The sequence below is a fragment of the Indicator indicator genome, chromosome 3 (assembly GCF_027791375.1).
Source record: "Indicator indicator isolate 239-I01 chromosome 3, UM_Iind_1.1, whole genome shotgun sequence".
Lineage (NCBI taxonomy): Eukaryota > Metazoa > Chordata > Aves > Piciformes > Indicatoridae > Indicator > Indicator indicator.
Genome location: NC_072012.1, coordinates 18,071,073 through 18,089,119, shown reverse-complemented (window position 1 = coordinate 18,089,119; position 18,047 = coordinate 18,071,073). Strand labels below are relative to the sequence as shown.

Here is an 18,047-nt window from a genome sequence, read left to right as displayed (position 1 = left end):
CCAGGAAATCTGCAGCAGGAAACCTTAAACATGCCAATGGAACAATAAAAGCTTGTATCTTCTCAGGAGACCAATATTGTTCTACTTTGAAGCCACTGAGTCATAGATGGCCGTGTTTTCAATGCCTGTAACACTGCTGTCATCATGTAGATCTTTTTCCCTTTCAGTATTCATGGAACTGCTGGATAATCCCAGGCAAAATATTAATTTACCTCCAGCTTCCAGGAACTTGTGACTTCTTTAAAAGTGAAAGCCATAATTGTGGCTCAGAATATTTTTTTTAATATGTTATAAAGCTTTGGGCATGAGCTGTTTGGTGATCTTGAAATATACACAAACTGTTTTCAATGCTTCTCTTAATGGAGATAATTGCATTAGTTATCACACACCTGTAGTAAGAATATTAAACAGCTTTTATACACTGCAGTCATAACACAGGGTAGGCAAATATCTTGGGGATCAACTGATGTTTCATCAGTGATGGACATTCTGTGGAGAGCAGAAAAGGTTAAAAGTAAAGAAAACCCTCAAGAAGTCTGTGGGAAGCAGCACTATGAAACATGACACCTGTTAAAAACAAGTAATACCTGATCCAAAGGATATCTTTACAACAGAACCTCTTACAAATCTCATTACAAAAAGTAATTAGATCACATCAGATAACTTTATTTGTCTGCTTTTATCCCTGGGCACTAAAACCATACTTCCTTTCTTTTGCACTGCAGAATGCCCTCTTTAAATTGTTGCTTGGGTACTAATTAGAGAACCTTGTCATTAGGATTACAGCCAGTTTTCCTTTTCTTACTGCTGGAATTAACAGTACCCTGCTATGTAGTAATTATAGGGTGTTATGCTCTCTGCATTTTTGCTCTGCAGTTACGCTCTCTGAAGCATTTTTGGTTTACACATTTTGGTTTTTCTTCCTTTTCTTCCTTTTTCAGCTTCATCTGATTCCCCTGCTGCTACTGTTGACTCTGAGACAATAACACTAAACAGTGGAACGCTGCAGACATTTGAGATCCTTCCAGTAAGTAGAACTGAGATTTATTACTGTGGCTTGTGCATTTGCAAAAAGAAAAAGACAAAGAAAACCAAAACCAAACAGAAACAACAACAAAAAAAACAGTTCTCAAGTGCAAAGAGAAAGTTAAGAGAAACTTGAAAGTTCAAAGAAAAATGTGTTTCTAATTTATTCATTCATTAGAGCTGTAGAGTAAAACATGAATTACAGTTAAGTGGTTTAAATCTGTCTTAATGCCTTAGTGCTATGAAGTTTTTCTTTGTGCTTTGGGTTTCTTGATTGAAATCTGACACAACAGAGCCACAGGAAGCTCCCAGCAAGCAAAGATTCTCTCAGTTGCATTGTGCTGTAATTCATAGCGTGGTTTCACTTTCATCTCAAGAGTAAGCTGAATTTCCTCTTTTCTTACCTACTGTTGTACAGCATAATACAGTCTTGGTTGGGTCTTAGCCTTAATACTTGTGTTGGTAACCTAGGGTTATAAATGAGTTCTTTCTGCTTCTTACCAGTGCAGCAGGGATTGGATTTGTTTATTTGTTTTCCAGAGGAATTACAGTTAGGCTGGATGATGTAAATAAGCAGTGCTGAGTGCTTCTGTGACCTAGGAAGGCATCATGTTTCCAGATTAAACTTGTTTTGTCTTTCATAGTCTTTCCACCTCCAGCCAACTGGAACACCAGGTACATACTTACTACAGACAAGCTCAAGCCAAGGCCTTCCTCTAACACTGACAACTAGTCCTACCATGACCCTGACAGCAGCTGCTGCTGCTCCAGCCTCCCCAGAGCAGATCATAGTCCATGCCTTATCGGTATGTGTTCTGAGCTGTGAAAAGACTGGAGTTTGGGCAGGGGAGGGAGGGAAACATGATAATGCATGTCCCTGTCTGTGTGTGCATGCTACGTTTGCCAGGCATTTCTTAAGTCATAACAGTGTAACTTTGCTTAAATAGTGAAGACTGAGAATTTCTTTTTGTGTTGTTTCTAAAAAGCAACTTCAAGTTGCTTCGAAACAGCCACGTTCTTACTACAGCTGAACGTAGTGTCTCCATCTAGTGGCTTTCCCCCCAGCAAAACAAAATCCTCCTCTTTTCCTGGTATTTCCAGTTACTCTCACAAGTTAATATTGGTGTTCACAAAACTTGCATAGTAGTGACTGTATTACTTTTTTATTTGAGGGAGGGACGGGGAACAAACTGAAACTGATTGACAAATGGGATGGAAAATTATTCAGGGGAAAAAAAAAAACTCTGATATTTTAAATCTACAGTGATCCTCACCTAACAGTTGCCTCTTTCATACAATCTATTTGTTTTATTTGTGACTTAAAGAACAGCTGAAATGAAATTCAGTCTGTGTATTCATCATTTAAGGCCAGGAAAGATGAACAGATGACATGGACTGACATACTATGTAATTAAAATTCTAAATTACACTTACTAATGAGTTCTTTGAATCCTTTTGCTTTTATTAGCTGAAAGATTTGAAAGGAGGAAAGTCTCTGACATTGTTTGGGTTTTGTTTGTGTCTCTTTGCAAATACTGCTTACAGCCAGAGCATTTGTTAAATACAAGTGACAATGTCACAGTGCAGTGCCACACACCAAGTGTCATAATCCGCACCGTTGCTGCTGAAGATATCTCCTCCTCTGTCACTCAGGCAGAACTTACTGTTGATTCAGATATTCAGTCAGCTGACCTGACGGATCCTCCTGATACCCTAGAAACCAATACCTTCCCAGATGATATCCATCAGTCCAAGCTGAGTGATGAAGAACGGACAGCCTACAATGAAGATGATGCCTCCAAATTCAGCAACAGGAATAGCAGTGAACTGATGGATGGAGTGATGGTAAGAACCGAGGAGGAGATTTCAGATGCCAGTCTGAAACAGGAAGAGGATTCTCATTCTGATTTACCCAGCACTTATGTTACTGAGGTAAGGGAGTGTGTGATACTTGATACTTTCCCTGTCTCTGCATGGAGAGTGATTTAACTGCATCTTTGACTTTTATGTTCAGATATACATATGAAATATGTCAGTGATTTTATGTACATCAGAGTTCTGTGAGTATTTTGTTCAGAGCCTCTATCCTTGAGCTTTATTAATATGGGTGTGAAAGTGATCGCATTTAATTTGGTACTTAGGCTCACATTTGACTTCTGCAACATTAAATACCTTACTAGCTGTGGACTTGCTTCACTACTTAGGGTACTATTGCATGATGACTGTAGAAATTGGGACCATTAGTGTCACTGAGCATTTGCCTTCATCTGATTACTCTGACATTCTTCCTTTAAACTGGGCTTTTAATTGTCAAGCATATACTTTGCAGATAGGTAAACTGCTGAGCAAGGGAGGTGAGATAGACTACTTAGTTTTGCATTATGATTCCTAGTAATGTATTTTTGAGGGGCACAACAGTTACCATTTTTGAGGACTTCTATTAAATGTGCTACTCCAGTTAAGTACCTGTTAAACAGGAGTTTAAAGCATTTAAAATGTTTCTTTGGCCTCAGCTTTATTAAGGTTAGACACCTGAGATGCAGAAATTAGTTTCCATGATTTTGGGCATTTGGATTGTTTATACTAAATGCCATCATGTTTCACTTGCTGGAATTGTGATAACAAGTCAGTCAAGGAAAATAGAAATGCTAAAAAGAAGATAACTCATTTTAGTGGGTAGAAAATACCTTTTTCTGTAAGAACTTGATTAGGCTAGACTGTTGGAAGAGATGAGTTAGATTCAAACACTCCACCGTGTTCTCCAACTGTTCTCTACAGTTGCTGTAATTGTTTTATCAGTCTTGAAAACCCATTGTTGAAATGCTTTGACTTTGCCAGGCTTTGCCTTTGAAAAAGTGTGTCACAGCCACTGCATGTCCATTATGCTTTTACAAAGAGGGGGATCTTTGGATGTCTCAGCAGTCTGCTACTACAGAAGCATTTGAACCCTGAATACACCCAAAGCTGGGAATTATTATTTCATTTTCCTCTTTCATGTCTCATGGTTGACACAGTTGTGGTAAGATTCTCAACAGCTGAGGCAGCTCACCAGCTTTCTGCTCTCAGTTTAAAATTTCAGTTTCTTGAGGTAAAATTATTAAAACTTTCCTGTAAACCTCGCTTCTAATTAAACTGTGTAGAAGTCACTTACAGCTGGCAGGATATAAAGAGATACTAAACATTTTTTTCTATATAGAAACCCAAACTGAGTTTGTAATTCTAATTTGCCTTACATTTCTAGTAAGATTTGAGTTTCACATGTGTATTTAAATTCTAGGAAATAGTGAACTGTCTGTGAAAAGTCACTCTAGAGTGACATGCCTACATTTTGCTTGCTTTAAATCATTGCCAGTGTTGTGCTGTCACTGTGGGTGTGAGTAGTGCGAAGCAGGCAGTCACGCTGCAGGGTTGTATTCTGTGTGGCTGGGAAAGGTGCCCATTTGCCACAATGGCTTCTTTAGTTGTTCACACCTCCTCTTCCCAGCTTTTCCAGCCTTGCACCGTACTGCTCATCATAGGCAGGTTCAGCTGGGCTCTCTGCAGGAAGCTGCTTTTGCAGGTCAGGCACACTGTACCTTGCATGAATGGGTACATGTTTAGACCAAGGCTGATTCACTGAGATGCAGCATAGGTAGTCAACTCTTCTTCAGCAGCACCAGGGAGGGAGTTTCAAGGCAATTGCCTTTGCAAAAATATTGTGAAACTATGCAGGGAAACAAGTTTTCCTGAAAAATATAGGTGGAGGAACTACAGGATTTTCTTGAACAGAGAACTCTGTAACCTCTTTCAAAAGACAAATGTTTGTGTTTGCAAAACCAGGAGTCACCAGAGCATGCTATGGCACTGAGTAAGCCAGATGTATTCCTGCCATTCCAGTACTACAGCAGGCAGCAGCAGCTCTTTGGGGGCTGGGAAGAGGGCAGGGGCACTGACAACTTGTACCTGGGAGGAATTGATGTGTTGCCAATTTTTTGATATAATGAGGCTCAGCTGAAAGAGTTTGGAGTCTACCTACAGTCAGCAAGTGACAGGGCAAGCATGGCACAGCAATTGAAATGGGTGTTTTGAGCTGTGTTCAGTAGTTAGAACTTGACACAGAAGTTGTGAATCTATTAAATTCAGGTAATGCTAGTGCATTTGTGGAGCTGGTAAGTATTGTGTCAGTATCTCAGAGTATCTAGATAGCAAGTAGTGGAAAAGCTAAATGATTCCACTTTAGAGACAAAACATTTGACTTAAAAAGAAAACATCACCACCTGGCAGTCTCTCCTCTCTCCCTGCCCTCATACTGCTCACAGGGTAGGATTCTTCTCATCTTGTTTTTCGATTCCTGCAGTAGGATGCAACATGCCCTATAAATGCTGAACTAGCTCAAACGTTGACATTTCAATTTAATGAGATAAAATTCACCTAGGGAATCTATGGCTGAGCAAATCAGGTTTTCCTGTTTATGCTACCAAGAGTACACTCATGTCCTGTTCCATGTTCTGCAGGACCTGGGTTCTCCAACAATAGAAGAACAAGTTGATCAGCCTACAATAGATGATGAGACTGTGCTCATTGTTCCTTCCTCCCATGGTTTTATCCAGACAGCAGATGATATAGACAGCGAATCAGTCTTGCCCCTGACAACACTAACAGGTACAGTTGATGCTGGAGTTAGGATTCATGAAAACATATGGCACTTTGGAGTTCCTGCAAAGAACACTTTATAGATCCTTGCTTTCTCTTCAGTAATTTCCCGTGTCGTTGCTATCAACCTTTAAGCAAGTTGGTTGCTCAACTGGTTATTGGTAGAAGAAAGTCCCACTTAACCTCTTGGGAAAAGCATGAGAACAAGCAGCTGCTTCATTGCTTGCTGAGCTGTTTCCATTACCCTTGAGACGTGAATGAGCACACATAGCCTAATAAGTAACTCTAGTGTGCATTTCTTCATGCCTGGTGCTTGAATGAAATGTTTGAGAGAAGACCTGAGGCATCAGAAATGCACTTGATGCCTCTCGTGGTGAAGGGCTGGGCTGCTTAGGGTTTGCACAGGCTCACTTGGAAAGGCATGCTGGCTTCTGCCACACTTCCTGCTGCCAAGAGTCATCTCAGACTTGGAAGCAGCACTGATACGTATTCTCCCACTGCAGCATCTAAAAAATACTTCTTTCCAGTGGAAGGATCTCCTTGCAGAGCCACCACAGTGTCAATACTAGGTCTGATATAGTCATATCTGATGAATCCAAGTATGAGTTACACCAGTTGTATCCATATTAATCATAGCTTTCTTGGAAACAGAAATTGAGAACTGCCTAGTTTGAGCAACATTGCTTAAAACTGGCTAAAATTCCAGACCATTTTCTGTCTCCTAAGTGTGTGTTTTGTGTGTTCTTGCAATGGCACAGTAAGTAACAGTTCTAATGTACTATGTCTCATGACAGATCCTATCCTACAGCATCATGGAGATGGGTCACACATCATTGGCTCATCACTGGGCAGTCCTGACTCAGAAAATTCAAAGGATGTTGAAGACTTAGTGAGCTGTCACTGAGAAGCAGTAACCACATCCATTTCCTATCGACCACGTTTGCATTGTGAAATTAGTTACGACCCTGTGCCACATTTCCAGAGGAAGCAGTCGGTCTCCATCTTTACACAGACCGTTCCACTTTGCAGTGACTACCATGCACTTTCTCTGCTCAGCCTTTTTACCTCATTTGCAAGGCTGACAGAGCAGCCAACCCAAGCCTGACATACCATGTCTCAGCCAGGGTGTTCCAGTGTTCTAAAGAACCTCTGCTGCAGCGGTCACTGCTAGGATCCACATGGTCAGCTCTGATCTGACTTGTTACTGGTGTGTTGAACTGCACATCTGGAGAACTGGACTGAAGTCAAGGATCATGGACTGTAGCCTCTTAGTGCCACAGCAAGGATTAGTTTGCACATGTTTCATGAAGAATGGAGGATGATTTCTGCACTTACTGACTCTTGTAATACATGGAGTAAGAGACTGTTACATTTCAGGAAGAAATGTTTTCCATCAAAGACTTCAGGGAGAAGAGACAGCATCATGAAGAAATGGGATGTATTCCCATCTCATCTAGCTTATTAGTACATCTACAGCATAGGAAGAGGACAACAGATGAGCAGGGGACTTGCCTCGTCTGCTGGTTCCTGAGGAGTCCATTGCCGGCAATGGACAGAGCTCAGAAAGATCACTTGTGGAAACTTCAGGGTTTTTGGTTTTTTGTTTTTTGTTTTTTTTCCTTTTCCTTCATCACTACAGCAAGCTGAATAAAAAGGGAAGGGCTATGAGAAAGGGAAGTACTGGGACCCACCAGCCTCCCCCCACACAAGCTTGTTAAATTCTTTGAAGACTGTTCTGAGTAGGCTGGAGCCTTTGTCTCTTGTGTTGTTTACATGACACTACCAGCCCCCTCTCCAGAGGTGATTTATGCAGTAAGTTAGTTGATGGTGGGTGACGTGGAGGTGGCAAATCCTGAAGTAAGTCTGAGAGAAATTTGGCATAGGGCCCAGAGGCAAAGGAAGCTAATTAATTCCTGCATTAATTAAATGGTTTGAAACAGACACTAGGCTGAGCAGCAGCCTGTAGCTAGGAATCAAGAGAAAAAGCTATAGAGAAACTAAAGACTCATGTATAAATTATTTTATTTATTTCTGTAATTAACTCTTCATAACCAAGAGTTGGTCTTTTTCAGTCTGTGGTTTTGTTAATGTGAAAAACAAGTTGTAGTTTCAAATGGTTGCCTAGGGAACAGAAATCATTGTATATTCAGTTTAAACAAAATAAAGAGTATTTGTCTTATGTAACTGTAAGATGCCATTTATTTATACTGCTACAGATCCTTGCAAGGCTGCAGTTTATTTGTACAGTAATAAAAAATGCAGTTTTTTTCCAAAATGAAAAAGCTTGTGCCATTCTGAAAACATCAGCACAACTGGAATGTTCATTAAGTGCAACAGTAGCTCTTCAAAAAAAAGCAGAATGTCACTTCTTATGGCAATAATTTTCCCCAACAAGAGGGACATTACATATACATTTACATGAAGATCATGTACTGATTTATTCTTGCCCAACCCACTTCTGTCCTCTCAGGCTGATTGTCCTCACTTAAATGCCTCTGGTAGAGCCGAGAGCTGAGCTGAACGCAGTCTGACACAGTAGCATCGTCACTGGGTATTCCCAATGTCCATCATTTACCCACTTCATGGAAGTACAGGTTGGCACATATACATAACATGACAATAGAAAATAATATATAGTAAATTAAATTCCTAAATTTAGGTTCCAGGTCTCCTTGCCGATACCAGTAGATCTGGAATAGAGAGGAGTTTGCATTACTTTAAAAAGCTGGGTACTTCTGAGGAAACTTTCTATGGCAACTGACCTGGCAACTTCTAGACTTCTTTTTGCTGAAACAGCTCCGCTTCATCTGCCTAGAGAAGACTGGGGGTAGAGTCCCACTCATTTTCTTAACAAGTAAGAAATGCCACCTTTTTCTTGTCATGCTTGTGGAATACACAAGAATTTGGCAAAGTGTGTCTCCCCAGAATAAGGCTGTTTGTTTGTGAAACTAGTGTGCCAGGTTAGCTATGAAGACGGGTTGTCTGGTCAGTGTTGTCAAAGAGGGTGGATGGGTGGTTGGGTTTTTTAATGCTCAAAACTGGTTATACTTTGGTTGATGGGGACAAGGTTTTGCACTACAGAGTCTCTCTTGGGCAGAGTCATGGCTACCAGCCACAGAGCCAGACTCTGGTACTGACCAGGCAATACAGCACTTTCCCAGCTTACCCAGCCGTGAGAGAGAGAGGATCAGGCTGTGACTGTTCCAGGTCACAGCTGGAAGAATGAATGTTCCAAGTATGGAAAGCTACAGCAGAGAAAGGAGTCACTGATGTCCCTACCTACAGCAGAGGAAGGCGTCACTGATGTCCCTACCCCACAGCAGGGCAGTTGGACTAGATGATCTTAAAAGCTCCCTTCTACCCCAACACATACCATGAATTCTGACCTGCCAGTTCCCTTTGCCAGTGCTTGGGGCCAACTCTTGGGATGCCACAATTGTGGAATAGAAGAACCTCTGCCACTCTCCCATTGAAATGCCAGCTGCTGTAGCTTCTTGCCACTAACTCATCCCCTTTGCCTGAAAGGTCAAGGACTTCTGCAAGCATCTGGCTGGCCCCACCACTTGAGTTCAAGTTTTGCTCCACCCTTAGTCTCCTGCAGCACAATCCACCTTTGCATTCCCATCTCACTGCTCTGCTCCCTGGTTTCCTACTTTGTCTCTACAGGCAGCTACAGATGGCATTGTCACAAAGGTGACAAGTCTTGCATCACAGCTGGCCTGCAGAAGTTGGCTCAGTCCACATGCTTACTCTGCAGTAAATACAGAACTGGTGACTATTCTCCCACTGCCAACTCCTTTTAAGGAGGCAGGAAAGCTTTTCTAGGAGAGTGCAAAAACAAGGTGGCAGCATGTAAAATAGATCCTGTTCAGATCTTCTCAGTCACAGACTCAAAAGCTTGCACGGTACTTACAAGTATGCCAGCAGAAATGCAACACAAGGAGATGCAGAAAGCAAAAAATATATTCACAGGTTTTGGAGGTAGTTGCGGGAAGACAAAAGCACTGATCAGAGTGACCTGTATGGAGGAAAACAAAGAGGAAGACTTTGCTCTTGGCCACCATCAGAGGTATGATGAGAAGAGGCTCACCCTGACAGCTGGCATTAGTGCAGAACTCACATCCTGCTCTGCACAACCCTCCTTGCTCTTCAACTCTCACCCCATGAAGAGCTGGAGGGAAACAAAATTCTGTAGGACAATCACTTTGAAACAACCATAGAGAGAGGGGTGGGAATAAAAAAAAAGGACAAAGATAAAAGCTTTGCTACCCTAGCTTTTCATCAGAAATCATCCTCCAAGCACCCATAAAGCCAGCAGGCACAGGGGTGCACACTGCCCATGTAGGAGCATCCCTTCAGTCAAGCTTTCCACCAGCTGGCACCTTGGCTTTCCCTACCTCCTCGCTCTACACCTTGGGTTGCAAACAAGCCGTGGTCACCTTGGACTGGAGAACTGATGCTCTTCAGTAGTGATGGTGTTGGGTTTGTCTCTAAAGCTGGGGCAAAACCCAGCTCAAAACAAAGCAACAAGCAATGGACAAACTCCTATAAATCATAAAGAGAGGGAAATGAATGGTAAACAGAAGGAAATGAAGGGAAGCAAACATGTTCTCCTGGGTCATAAGCATTTGTCATCTCACTCTGCCTCATGCTCAGCCAGGATGGACAATCTGCCCATGGACTTGGGGCTTGTTATTGCACAGCCAGATCTTAAAATATGGATTAAAGTATTCTCCTGTCCAAGCGTTTCAAAAGACAGATGTGCCTCAAAGGACTACCTGGGCCCGAAGCTGCAGCCTGTTGGGTCAGTAGGAAGGAACACTGGCTTTCACCCTGTCACCTGAGGGAGGCACAAAACACAGGATGCGATGGGGATACTTACTACAAGCAGCAAGGACGTTAAGCTGCCAACAACCAGATTGATGACTCTGTCCTGAAGAAAAGAGAGGACAGTTAAATGCACACCTTCCCCCCCCCAAAAAAAAAATCAAACCAAACCCCACATAAAACAGACCAGTAGCCAGAAAAACCAAGACCCATATTATCCCCAGCACAACCAGCAACACCATCGAGGCTACCTGGTCAGCTCTGCCAAGCAGGAAGGTTTCCCTTCATCCACCTCCATGGACCTCAGGAAGTTGTACTGGCCAAGGCCCCATGCAGCAGGTTTGCTCATCTGCAATTGGCTTCTTTGCCACATCTGCACCAATTAACAGCTGTGCAAATCCTATTTAAAAATTTTAAGAGGGTGCACAGACAGAAGTTGCCATAAAAAGCTTATTTTAGCCTCAGTGCCTGAGAATGAACAGCTTGATAGTGTCTTAGGTGGGAGCTTGTGGGCTGCTGGCAAAGAAGTGATGTGTTCCCTGTGCCCCAATGTTCCTTCCTAACACCAGCAGACCTGAACATGCCTCAGGGCAGCCCCGCTTGGACAGATAGATACCCACACACACTTCTTTCTGCTGCTCCCCATCAGTATAAAACACTTGGCTGGGATCAGACAATTCTTGCGCCTGGGAAGAGGTCTCCCTTGGTGCTGGCATTGCAACCCTATGCAGATGGCATTAGGGCAGGGACACAGGGCTACATGATTGTGGGGCCAGAGGAGTGCCCAGGACAGGATCCTGTACTCCGTGGAGTAAGAAATGATGTGATGCAAAACGAGAGCATTCCCATCCCTAATGGATACCCTTCCTTCATGGTCCTGCTCCAAGTGTCACCATCTATCAGTCAGACTGGATTGCACGCAGTCTGTGACACCCTTGACAGCAGCCCCCCCAAATAAAATGCTAGCAGAAACAGCTACATTAGAAAAGATGTGCAAAGAGAAAACCCCCAGAAGTTCAGCCAGTTAAAGTCATTAAGCAGGTACAGTTAAAGGAAACTGAGAAAAGAGTTCAAGCAGTAAAAGCATCTCATCCAAGATATCCTAGCCAGCATGCAGGGCAACCTAAATTTCCACCTGGTCTTGCACACCTTCTTCCCTCCTAGCATTACATTTTTGAAGGCAATATGTAGAGGAAGAAGCCCCAGGTCATGGAGAAGTAATTCATGGCACAGCAGTAGGACAGAAGAAAGCAGAGAACAAAGAGGAGGAGAAATCAGAGAGCAAAGTAGGAAACCACGAGCCCTGAGCTGAAGCTTGTTGGAGCTTGGGCACCTGAGCTTGCAGTTCACTAACAGGCAGATGTGTGCCCTGGTTCTGTTTGTCCCAAGAGAATGGACCACAGAACGCAGACTCTTTAAAGCCTCTTCTATTAGTCCCCAGCTCCTCTACATAAAACCAAACCATTGCTGCTGCAGTTCAGAGGTCCCACGCTGTGGGGGCACAGTGGTGGCTGCAGCAGTGGGAAGTGACCCACCTCCATAGGAAATGGTCACCAACACCCCCAACACAAGGTCCTCACCAGCCAGGCACAAACTCTTCTCAATGGGATTTGTGTGCAGTCCCTGAGAGCCATCTATGAGTTATCCATCACAGACTCCAAAAGATGAGCTAAGAGAAATAACTCCAGAAAAGTAACAGAAGCAAGAGAGTGAAATGCAAGCACCCTAGCTCCACCAGAGAGAACTGTGACAGCTCAGCTGGGCTCCTCCACCTAAGATAAAATAAAGAACTCAAAGCTTACTTCACTCTGGACATGTGGAGGGGTCATTATCCCAAAAAGCAACTCCTGGTATCAGGAAAGGACAGAAGTTTCACTCTGCCCTTGCCCTGCAGACCCACCTGAGTCCATCAAGATGATTTTATGGAGAAGGACCAAAATTTGCATTTGGGCTCAGCTACCCAGGGACAAAAGTGATGGCAGGAGGCAAGCAGCTGGATCCCCTCTCCCTTAGGGCCAGGGGAAGGTGGGTTTTGAACTGCAGAGGAAAAGGAGGGAAAGCTGAGGAGCCAGCTGCAGAGCCATCCCGTACAGCTAACCTGGTGAGCACAGTCACATCCTGCTCTCCACAGAAAGGCTTTCAAAGACGGACACACGGTCACATACCTATGGACAGCACACACCACCCATGATTAGCCAAGGTTAGGATTCTCCTAATTGCCTAGAGACTGGAGGGTGGCAGTGTTCAAACGGTGAGTATTCACCTGTTTTGCCAGGGCAGAGACTGGTTTGCTGGGAGAAAATGCAGGGGTTGGACTCAGCATTGACCACAGGGCATTTCTCTCTGCCTGTTTCACAGGCTGCGGGAGAGCTTCCCACAGGCACAAAGAACCTCTCATCTGAGGCCACCAAGGGATGGACATTACAACAACAGCTGTATCAGGTACGGATGCCAGCAGCGGAGCAGCTTTGCCATGTGGCAGCCAGTCCCCGCGGGTCAGGGCATCCCCTTCTCTACGGTTAAACCCACGGTCACGGAAATTTTCCAAATGAACCACCGGCAGAGGAAGGTATTTCAGGATCTGGGGATTAGAGCCACTGATCCTGAAATCCCAGGCTTGGCAAAGCAGCCAGAGGCTGCATTCCCCGGTGCCCACTGACACCTCAGCCCCAGGCAGCTTAGCACAGCAAAAAGGTTAAAAATACACAAGCAGAGGCCGAGACAGCTAAAGGGATTGGGGATGACGGAGCCTTTCACCTCCACACCACGTCCGAGTGCACAGCCCAGCTGGGGCTGACACCTGTGGATACTGGGCACAGAGAAATGGGCTGTGACAAGCTGTGTGTCCTACAAACCATGTCACCCAGCTGGCACAGTCAGCTCTTGCAACCAGAACAGCTGATTCAGGGAGGGCTTTTCTCCACCATTACTATGTATTATGATAGCTCCCAGAGTAAACCACAAAAGGCACTGTGCACACTAAACCAGTGTGCACACAGGCTGCTGGAGGCCACCAGTGCCGTGTGCTCACACAAAGGCGTTAACTCCCACAGCCCAGCAGTGCACCATGTGCCGATGAGGGTCTCTGCTCAGCCAGCCAGCAGCCAAGACATCACAAGCTGTTCTCCAAACAGATGATGACTTTTGTGTTCCAGCATTGCACAAGCTGCATTTCCAAACAGGAGAAATTCTGCCCTCTCCTCCACCAGGGAAGGTATTGCAGGGGTTGGGGCACCAGGCTTGTCCCAAGGAGCTGCTGCAGTGCAGAGGACTCCCTCCAACTGCGTCTGGGCAAGAGAGACAAATTCAGGAAGCATTCATGGAACAGGAGGGCACAATCCTTCCTTTGGGATCTGGGTCAGGGTTCTTCTGAGCAAGAGGGAAACCAAGGCAGGACTGAGGGTGTTTCTGTACCACTGTCCCTGCAGCATGGGCTCTGATGTAGTGACATCTTAGCTCTTCACTCTACTCCAGCTTTGCACTTTGCATTCTCCAGATAGCAGTTTGTGGGCTGAGCCCATGGGGAACAAGGTCCCAGCAGTGGCCTGACCAGAATGGTCAGGGGGGATGGGCTGGTCCCCTAGAGGGTGGGAACCTGGTGGCATCTCTGCACGCATGACAGAAAAGCCATTTTTATGCCTTACATCAGCAAGTCCAGATGGCCAGCAGCAATCACAGCCCATTGCAGCCAGTTGGGACACTTTAATCTAGTGCCAGGTTAACTGGCATGGAATAGCAGACAGCATATGCTATACATGAGAAGAGTCATGTTCAGGACCTCACTGGCCACTCTCCCTCTTCAAGACATGCAGAAACACTGCTGTGTCCTCGGTGGCTCCTCATTCCCCATCTTGAGCTGCTCAGTATCCTTCTATTGCCTTCAGCTTCCAGCATACAGCAATTAGAACCCACATGCTTAAATTTAAATGCTCCCCTCACAGAGGAACCCAAGCAGTTTCTACTTTCAACTTAAGAAGTCCTGCATCTGCATCTCAGACTCTCTCCTCTTTGCCACTTTTCCGCTCGTGCCCTTGCTTTGTGTTGTATCACACCCACTCACTGCCAGTGCTGCATCCCTAGTAACCACAGCTGAATCTACAGTGCTTGGCATTCATCAATGTTGTCTTGCTACACACCAGTCTCTTCCCACCAGAGACTTCTCTGGTACCAGCTCAACCCATAACCTCTGCTTGGCATCCAGCACTTGGGAGGGCAAGCTTGGCAGAAGTAGCTGGGCCAACAGCAGCAGAAGGAACCCAGTGCTACTGCTGCTCAGCTCTCTCATCCCCATGGGGTGGCTTTACCCCCAAAGCCACCAGCTCGAATTCCAGGAGAGCATAAGGCAACAAGAAGAGGGCATCTCCATCTCTACATCCATCTCCAGTCACCAGCAAGGGTACAAGATCCCTGTGCAGATCTTCCCGAGGCATGAACACTGCCTCTGCCCTTCCCCATACCCAGCCTAAACAGAAGGTCCCAGCTTGCCAGCACCAGCCATCACTTGTAACGACCTAAAAGCAGAACCAGAGCATGGACACAAGTGCTTCTCCCAGCAGACCTGCTCCCATTTTAAGGCAAAGTTTAGCTTCACGTTTCCAAGACAGAATATATCCAGCTCCAGACCTCACCAGCATCCATCTCTAAGCAACCTCAGAAAATCACAGAGGAAACCACCCCAGGCCAGCACAGGGATAGCTTGTCCGTCGGGCACGGGTACAGCAGCAACACACCATCGGCTGCTGCTGGTCCCATAAGAAGGGTTCCAAAACCAGCCACAGGAGATAGGCAGGGATGATGTGCAGGACACTGGGTCCCCACTCAAGCACAGGAACTGGAATTAAATTCTTGTCATTATTCTTTGCTGCTCTCCTTTGCGAGCAGAGCTGCAGCAAGAAAGAGATGAGGGGTCAAGAATCAAAGGCTTGACCCAGGATGGGAAGTTCCCAGGGATGGGGACTGCTGCCCAGCAACCACAGCACATCCCAGACCCCATCCCTGGAAGCATCCCAAGTCAAGGACCAGCCAACACAACCTGTGCAGGGCACAAATCTGGTGAAGGTCCCATCACTTCCAAGTATTCCCATCACTGCAAGCAACCACTGTCAGGGGAGACCTGTCCCCCCTGACGTTCTCAGAGCTCCTGCCTGTCCTCCTCCTAATCCCACATCATCCCGGTTCTCCCCCAAAATTTGGCTGCTATCATTTATGTTTTTATTAAACACCATAATTTCAGCAGCATTTCCAAGTATTTTGGGGAAGGGATGATGCATTTTGTACACTTGTCAATAACTCAGCATAGCTCCAACCTGGGTCCTTCCAAACCCACACATACCACGATGGGTCAACTCTCCTACCAGCAGACAAATACCAAGCCACCACCTGCTGTCACCCTGCTGCAAACAGGTGTGCACTGCCGAGTATTGCAATTCCTGAGGGATGGAGATGTCAGGCAGTGCCCTGAGAAGATCCCTCCCTGGCACAGCCCCCCCACAGCAGCAGTGGAAGCTGCTAGCTGAGCAGCTTACCAGGATTGACACCTGAAGAGTCACCACCACTGCAGAGCTGCCACTGAGGGAAGAGATTACCAGGGCAGCACCAAAAGCAGCCCCCCCATTCCCAGCAAAGGCACACACACACCCCCCGAATTAGGACAGATGCAGCTCAGGGGGCTGCAGCCCTAGGCCCTGTTTGGGGGGCTGTGGGATGACCTACCCCCTGTCTGAAGTGACTGTCTGCCTGTGCCCAAGCCTCTTCCCCAGCCCCACTCAGGGGGATCCCCGACCCTGGAGCTCTCTTGACCCCAAGCTCCTGCTCCCTATCATGGGGTTGGTTTGGGGGTGATTATTTGGAAGGGTGGGGGGGGAAATCTTTTTCATTTGAGGGGGAGTTCTCACTCTGGGGAACTGTTGTGAAGCTGTGGGGTTTTGTTTAAACTCGAGTGGCTGTTTCTTTTTGTTTGGAATAGTTTTGATGGATTATTTTTGCCTTGTTTTGGGGCACTGAGCAGCAGGCTTTAGCTTGGGTTTATTTATTTTTTTATAATTCTGCCAATTTGAAGGATTTCTTCTTTTGGAATTTGGAGGGCTTCTTCTTATCTTTTCCCATTGGGGCGCAGATCTGTTGTCGCTTTACCGGTTTTTGAGGCTGGTTTTGGCGGGGGGGGCGGGGGGGGGGACTGAGGCTGTTCTTATTTTCTGGGTGTTTTTTAATTTCTTTGCAGGATTTCGGCAGGTTCCTCGCTGCTTGGGGCTGGCTGCTCCGGCTGCCTGCGGCGCTCTTGGCGTCTGCTGAGCCGGGGGGGAGGGGGGGTCGAAGGTGGGGGGAGGGCTGCCGTTATTGCTGGGGGGGGGGTGATGACGGAGGGTGCTGAGAAAGGGGGTTCTTCATTACTGTGGAGGACTTGCGCTCGTGGGGGGCTTAGAGCTGCATTTTCTTTGCTGGGGGACGGGGAGGGCGGGAGGGGGGTTTTAGAGGGGGTCCCCCTTTTTGGGTTCCGGGCAGTGTTTTACCCTTCCTCCGGCGAAGCGGGGCCGCACACCTTCTCTCCCGCACGCCGCCCCCCTTACCCTGGCCGAGGTCTCCCCGAAGAGCGGCCGGTTGTCCGTCCCGCCGGTGCCGTAGCTGCGGGCGGCGAAGCTCTCCATGGCGCGGGGGCGCTAAGGGGGGCGGCCAGCGGGGTCCGCGCCCTCATGCTGCGCCCCCGCGCCGCGTCCCGCCGCGTTCCTCCGCAGCCCCCCCCGACCCCCCGCTCCGCTCCGCTCTGCTCCGCGCTCCGCCACGCCCCTGCGCCCCGCCTGCGCCCCGCCTCCGCCCCGCGGGGGAGCTGGGAGTGGGCTGCGGAGGGTTGCGGGCCGTGCACCTGCCGCGGTGTTCGTGTTGCGCTAGCAGCACGCAGGTACGCGAGTCTGTAGGCGCACGGGCTTGCGCTCCTGCGCAGATGTACGCGGGCGCGGGGCGGCTTCGCGGGACCTCCGCAGCTGCCGAGTCGCCAACCTCGGCTGTGGCGTGAAGAGGAGTTGAGGTCGCTGGGCTGTTAACTGCCTGTGCTCAGGTATCGTTCCATAAAGTCACGTTATTTAGGCAGAGCTCATTGTGATTTGGAGAAATCCTTTTTTTTTTTTTTTTTAGTTCATTTCATTTCATTTCATGTAATTTTTAATTTTATTTCACTTCATTTTAATGTATTGCATTTTATTTTACTTCATTTTATTTCATTTTGGGTTTATTGAATTCTATTTCATTTCATTCAACATCATTTTTAAACATCTGACTCTGGCAGAGCTGAAAAAAATAAGCTTACAATGATCTTCCCAGTCACTAACATAGATAGACACATAACATATGTGTTATCTACATAGAATCATAGTTGGAAAAGACCTCTAGTATCATCAAGTCCAACCATCAACCTAACACCACCATGGCCACTAAACCATGTCTTAGAGTGATAATTCCCAGAGTGATAATTCCTGGCCTTTCCTAACTTCAACGCTGGAATGAGAAGAATCCTCTTGACTGTTGAACTAGAGGACTCATTCCCCTTGTTATGCAGTTTAAAAGGGTTC

General features: G+C 46.3%; 2 protein-coding genes across 2 annotated transcripts in view; one reads left to right on the top strand and one right to left on the bottom strand.

Annotated features, from left to right (window-relative positions):
* DMTF1 (cyclin D binding myb like transcription factor 1) overlaps positions 1-6,562 on the top strand; it is a 31,243-nt gene extending 24,681 nt beyond the window's left edge. Inside the window, exons 13-17 of the mRNA XM_054399610.1 lie at positions 942-1,027; positions 1,671-1,832; positions 2,572-2,958; positions 5,520-5,667; positions 6,453-6,562. Coding sequence (XP_054255585.1) covers positions 942-1,027; positions 1,671-1,832; positions 2,572-2,958; positions 5,520-5,667; positions 6,453-6,562 — 893 coding nt within the window. The remainder of the gene's footprint in view (positions 1-941; positions 1,028-1,670; positions 1,833-2,571; positions 2,959-5,519; positions 5,668-6,452) is intronic.
* Positions 6,563-8,225: 1,663 nt separating this feature from the next.
* TMEM243 (transmembrane protein 243) lies at positions 8,226-17,129 on the bottom strand. Its single transcript, XM_054399880.1, has 4 exons — positions 17,052-17,129; positions 10,541-10,591; positions 9,572-9,676; positions 8,226-8,348 (listed from the first exon to the last, which is right to left on the bottom strand). Exons 1-4 carry the CDS (start codon positions 17,127-17,129, stop codon positions 8,226-8,228), a joined length of 357 nt encoding a protein of 118 aa, XP_054255855.1.
* Between the last annotated feature and the right edge of the window lie 918 nt (positions 17,130-18,047).

Excerpts from the sequence above, each read along its gene's own strand:
- TMEM243 (XM_054399880.1), bottom strand. The coding sequence starts at position 17,129 with ATGGAGAGCTTCGCCGCCCGCAGCTACGGCACCGGCGGGACGGACAAC. Across the intron at positions 10,592-17,051 it reads TCGGGGAGACCTCGGCCAGG|GACAGAGTCATCAATCTGGT; the intron begins GTAAGGGGGGCG and ends TCTTTTCTTCAG. Across the intron at positions 9,677-10,540 it reads TAACGTCCTTGCTGCTTGTA|GTCACTCTGATCAGTGCTTT; the intron begins GTAAGTATCCCC and ends TCCTCCATACAG.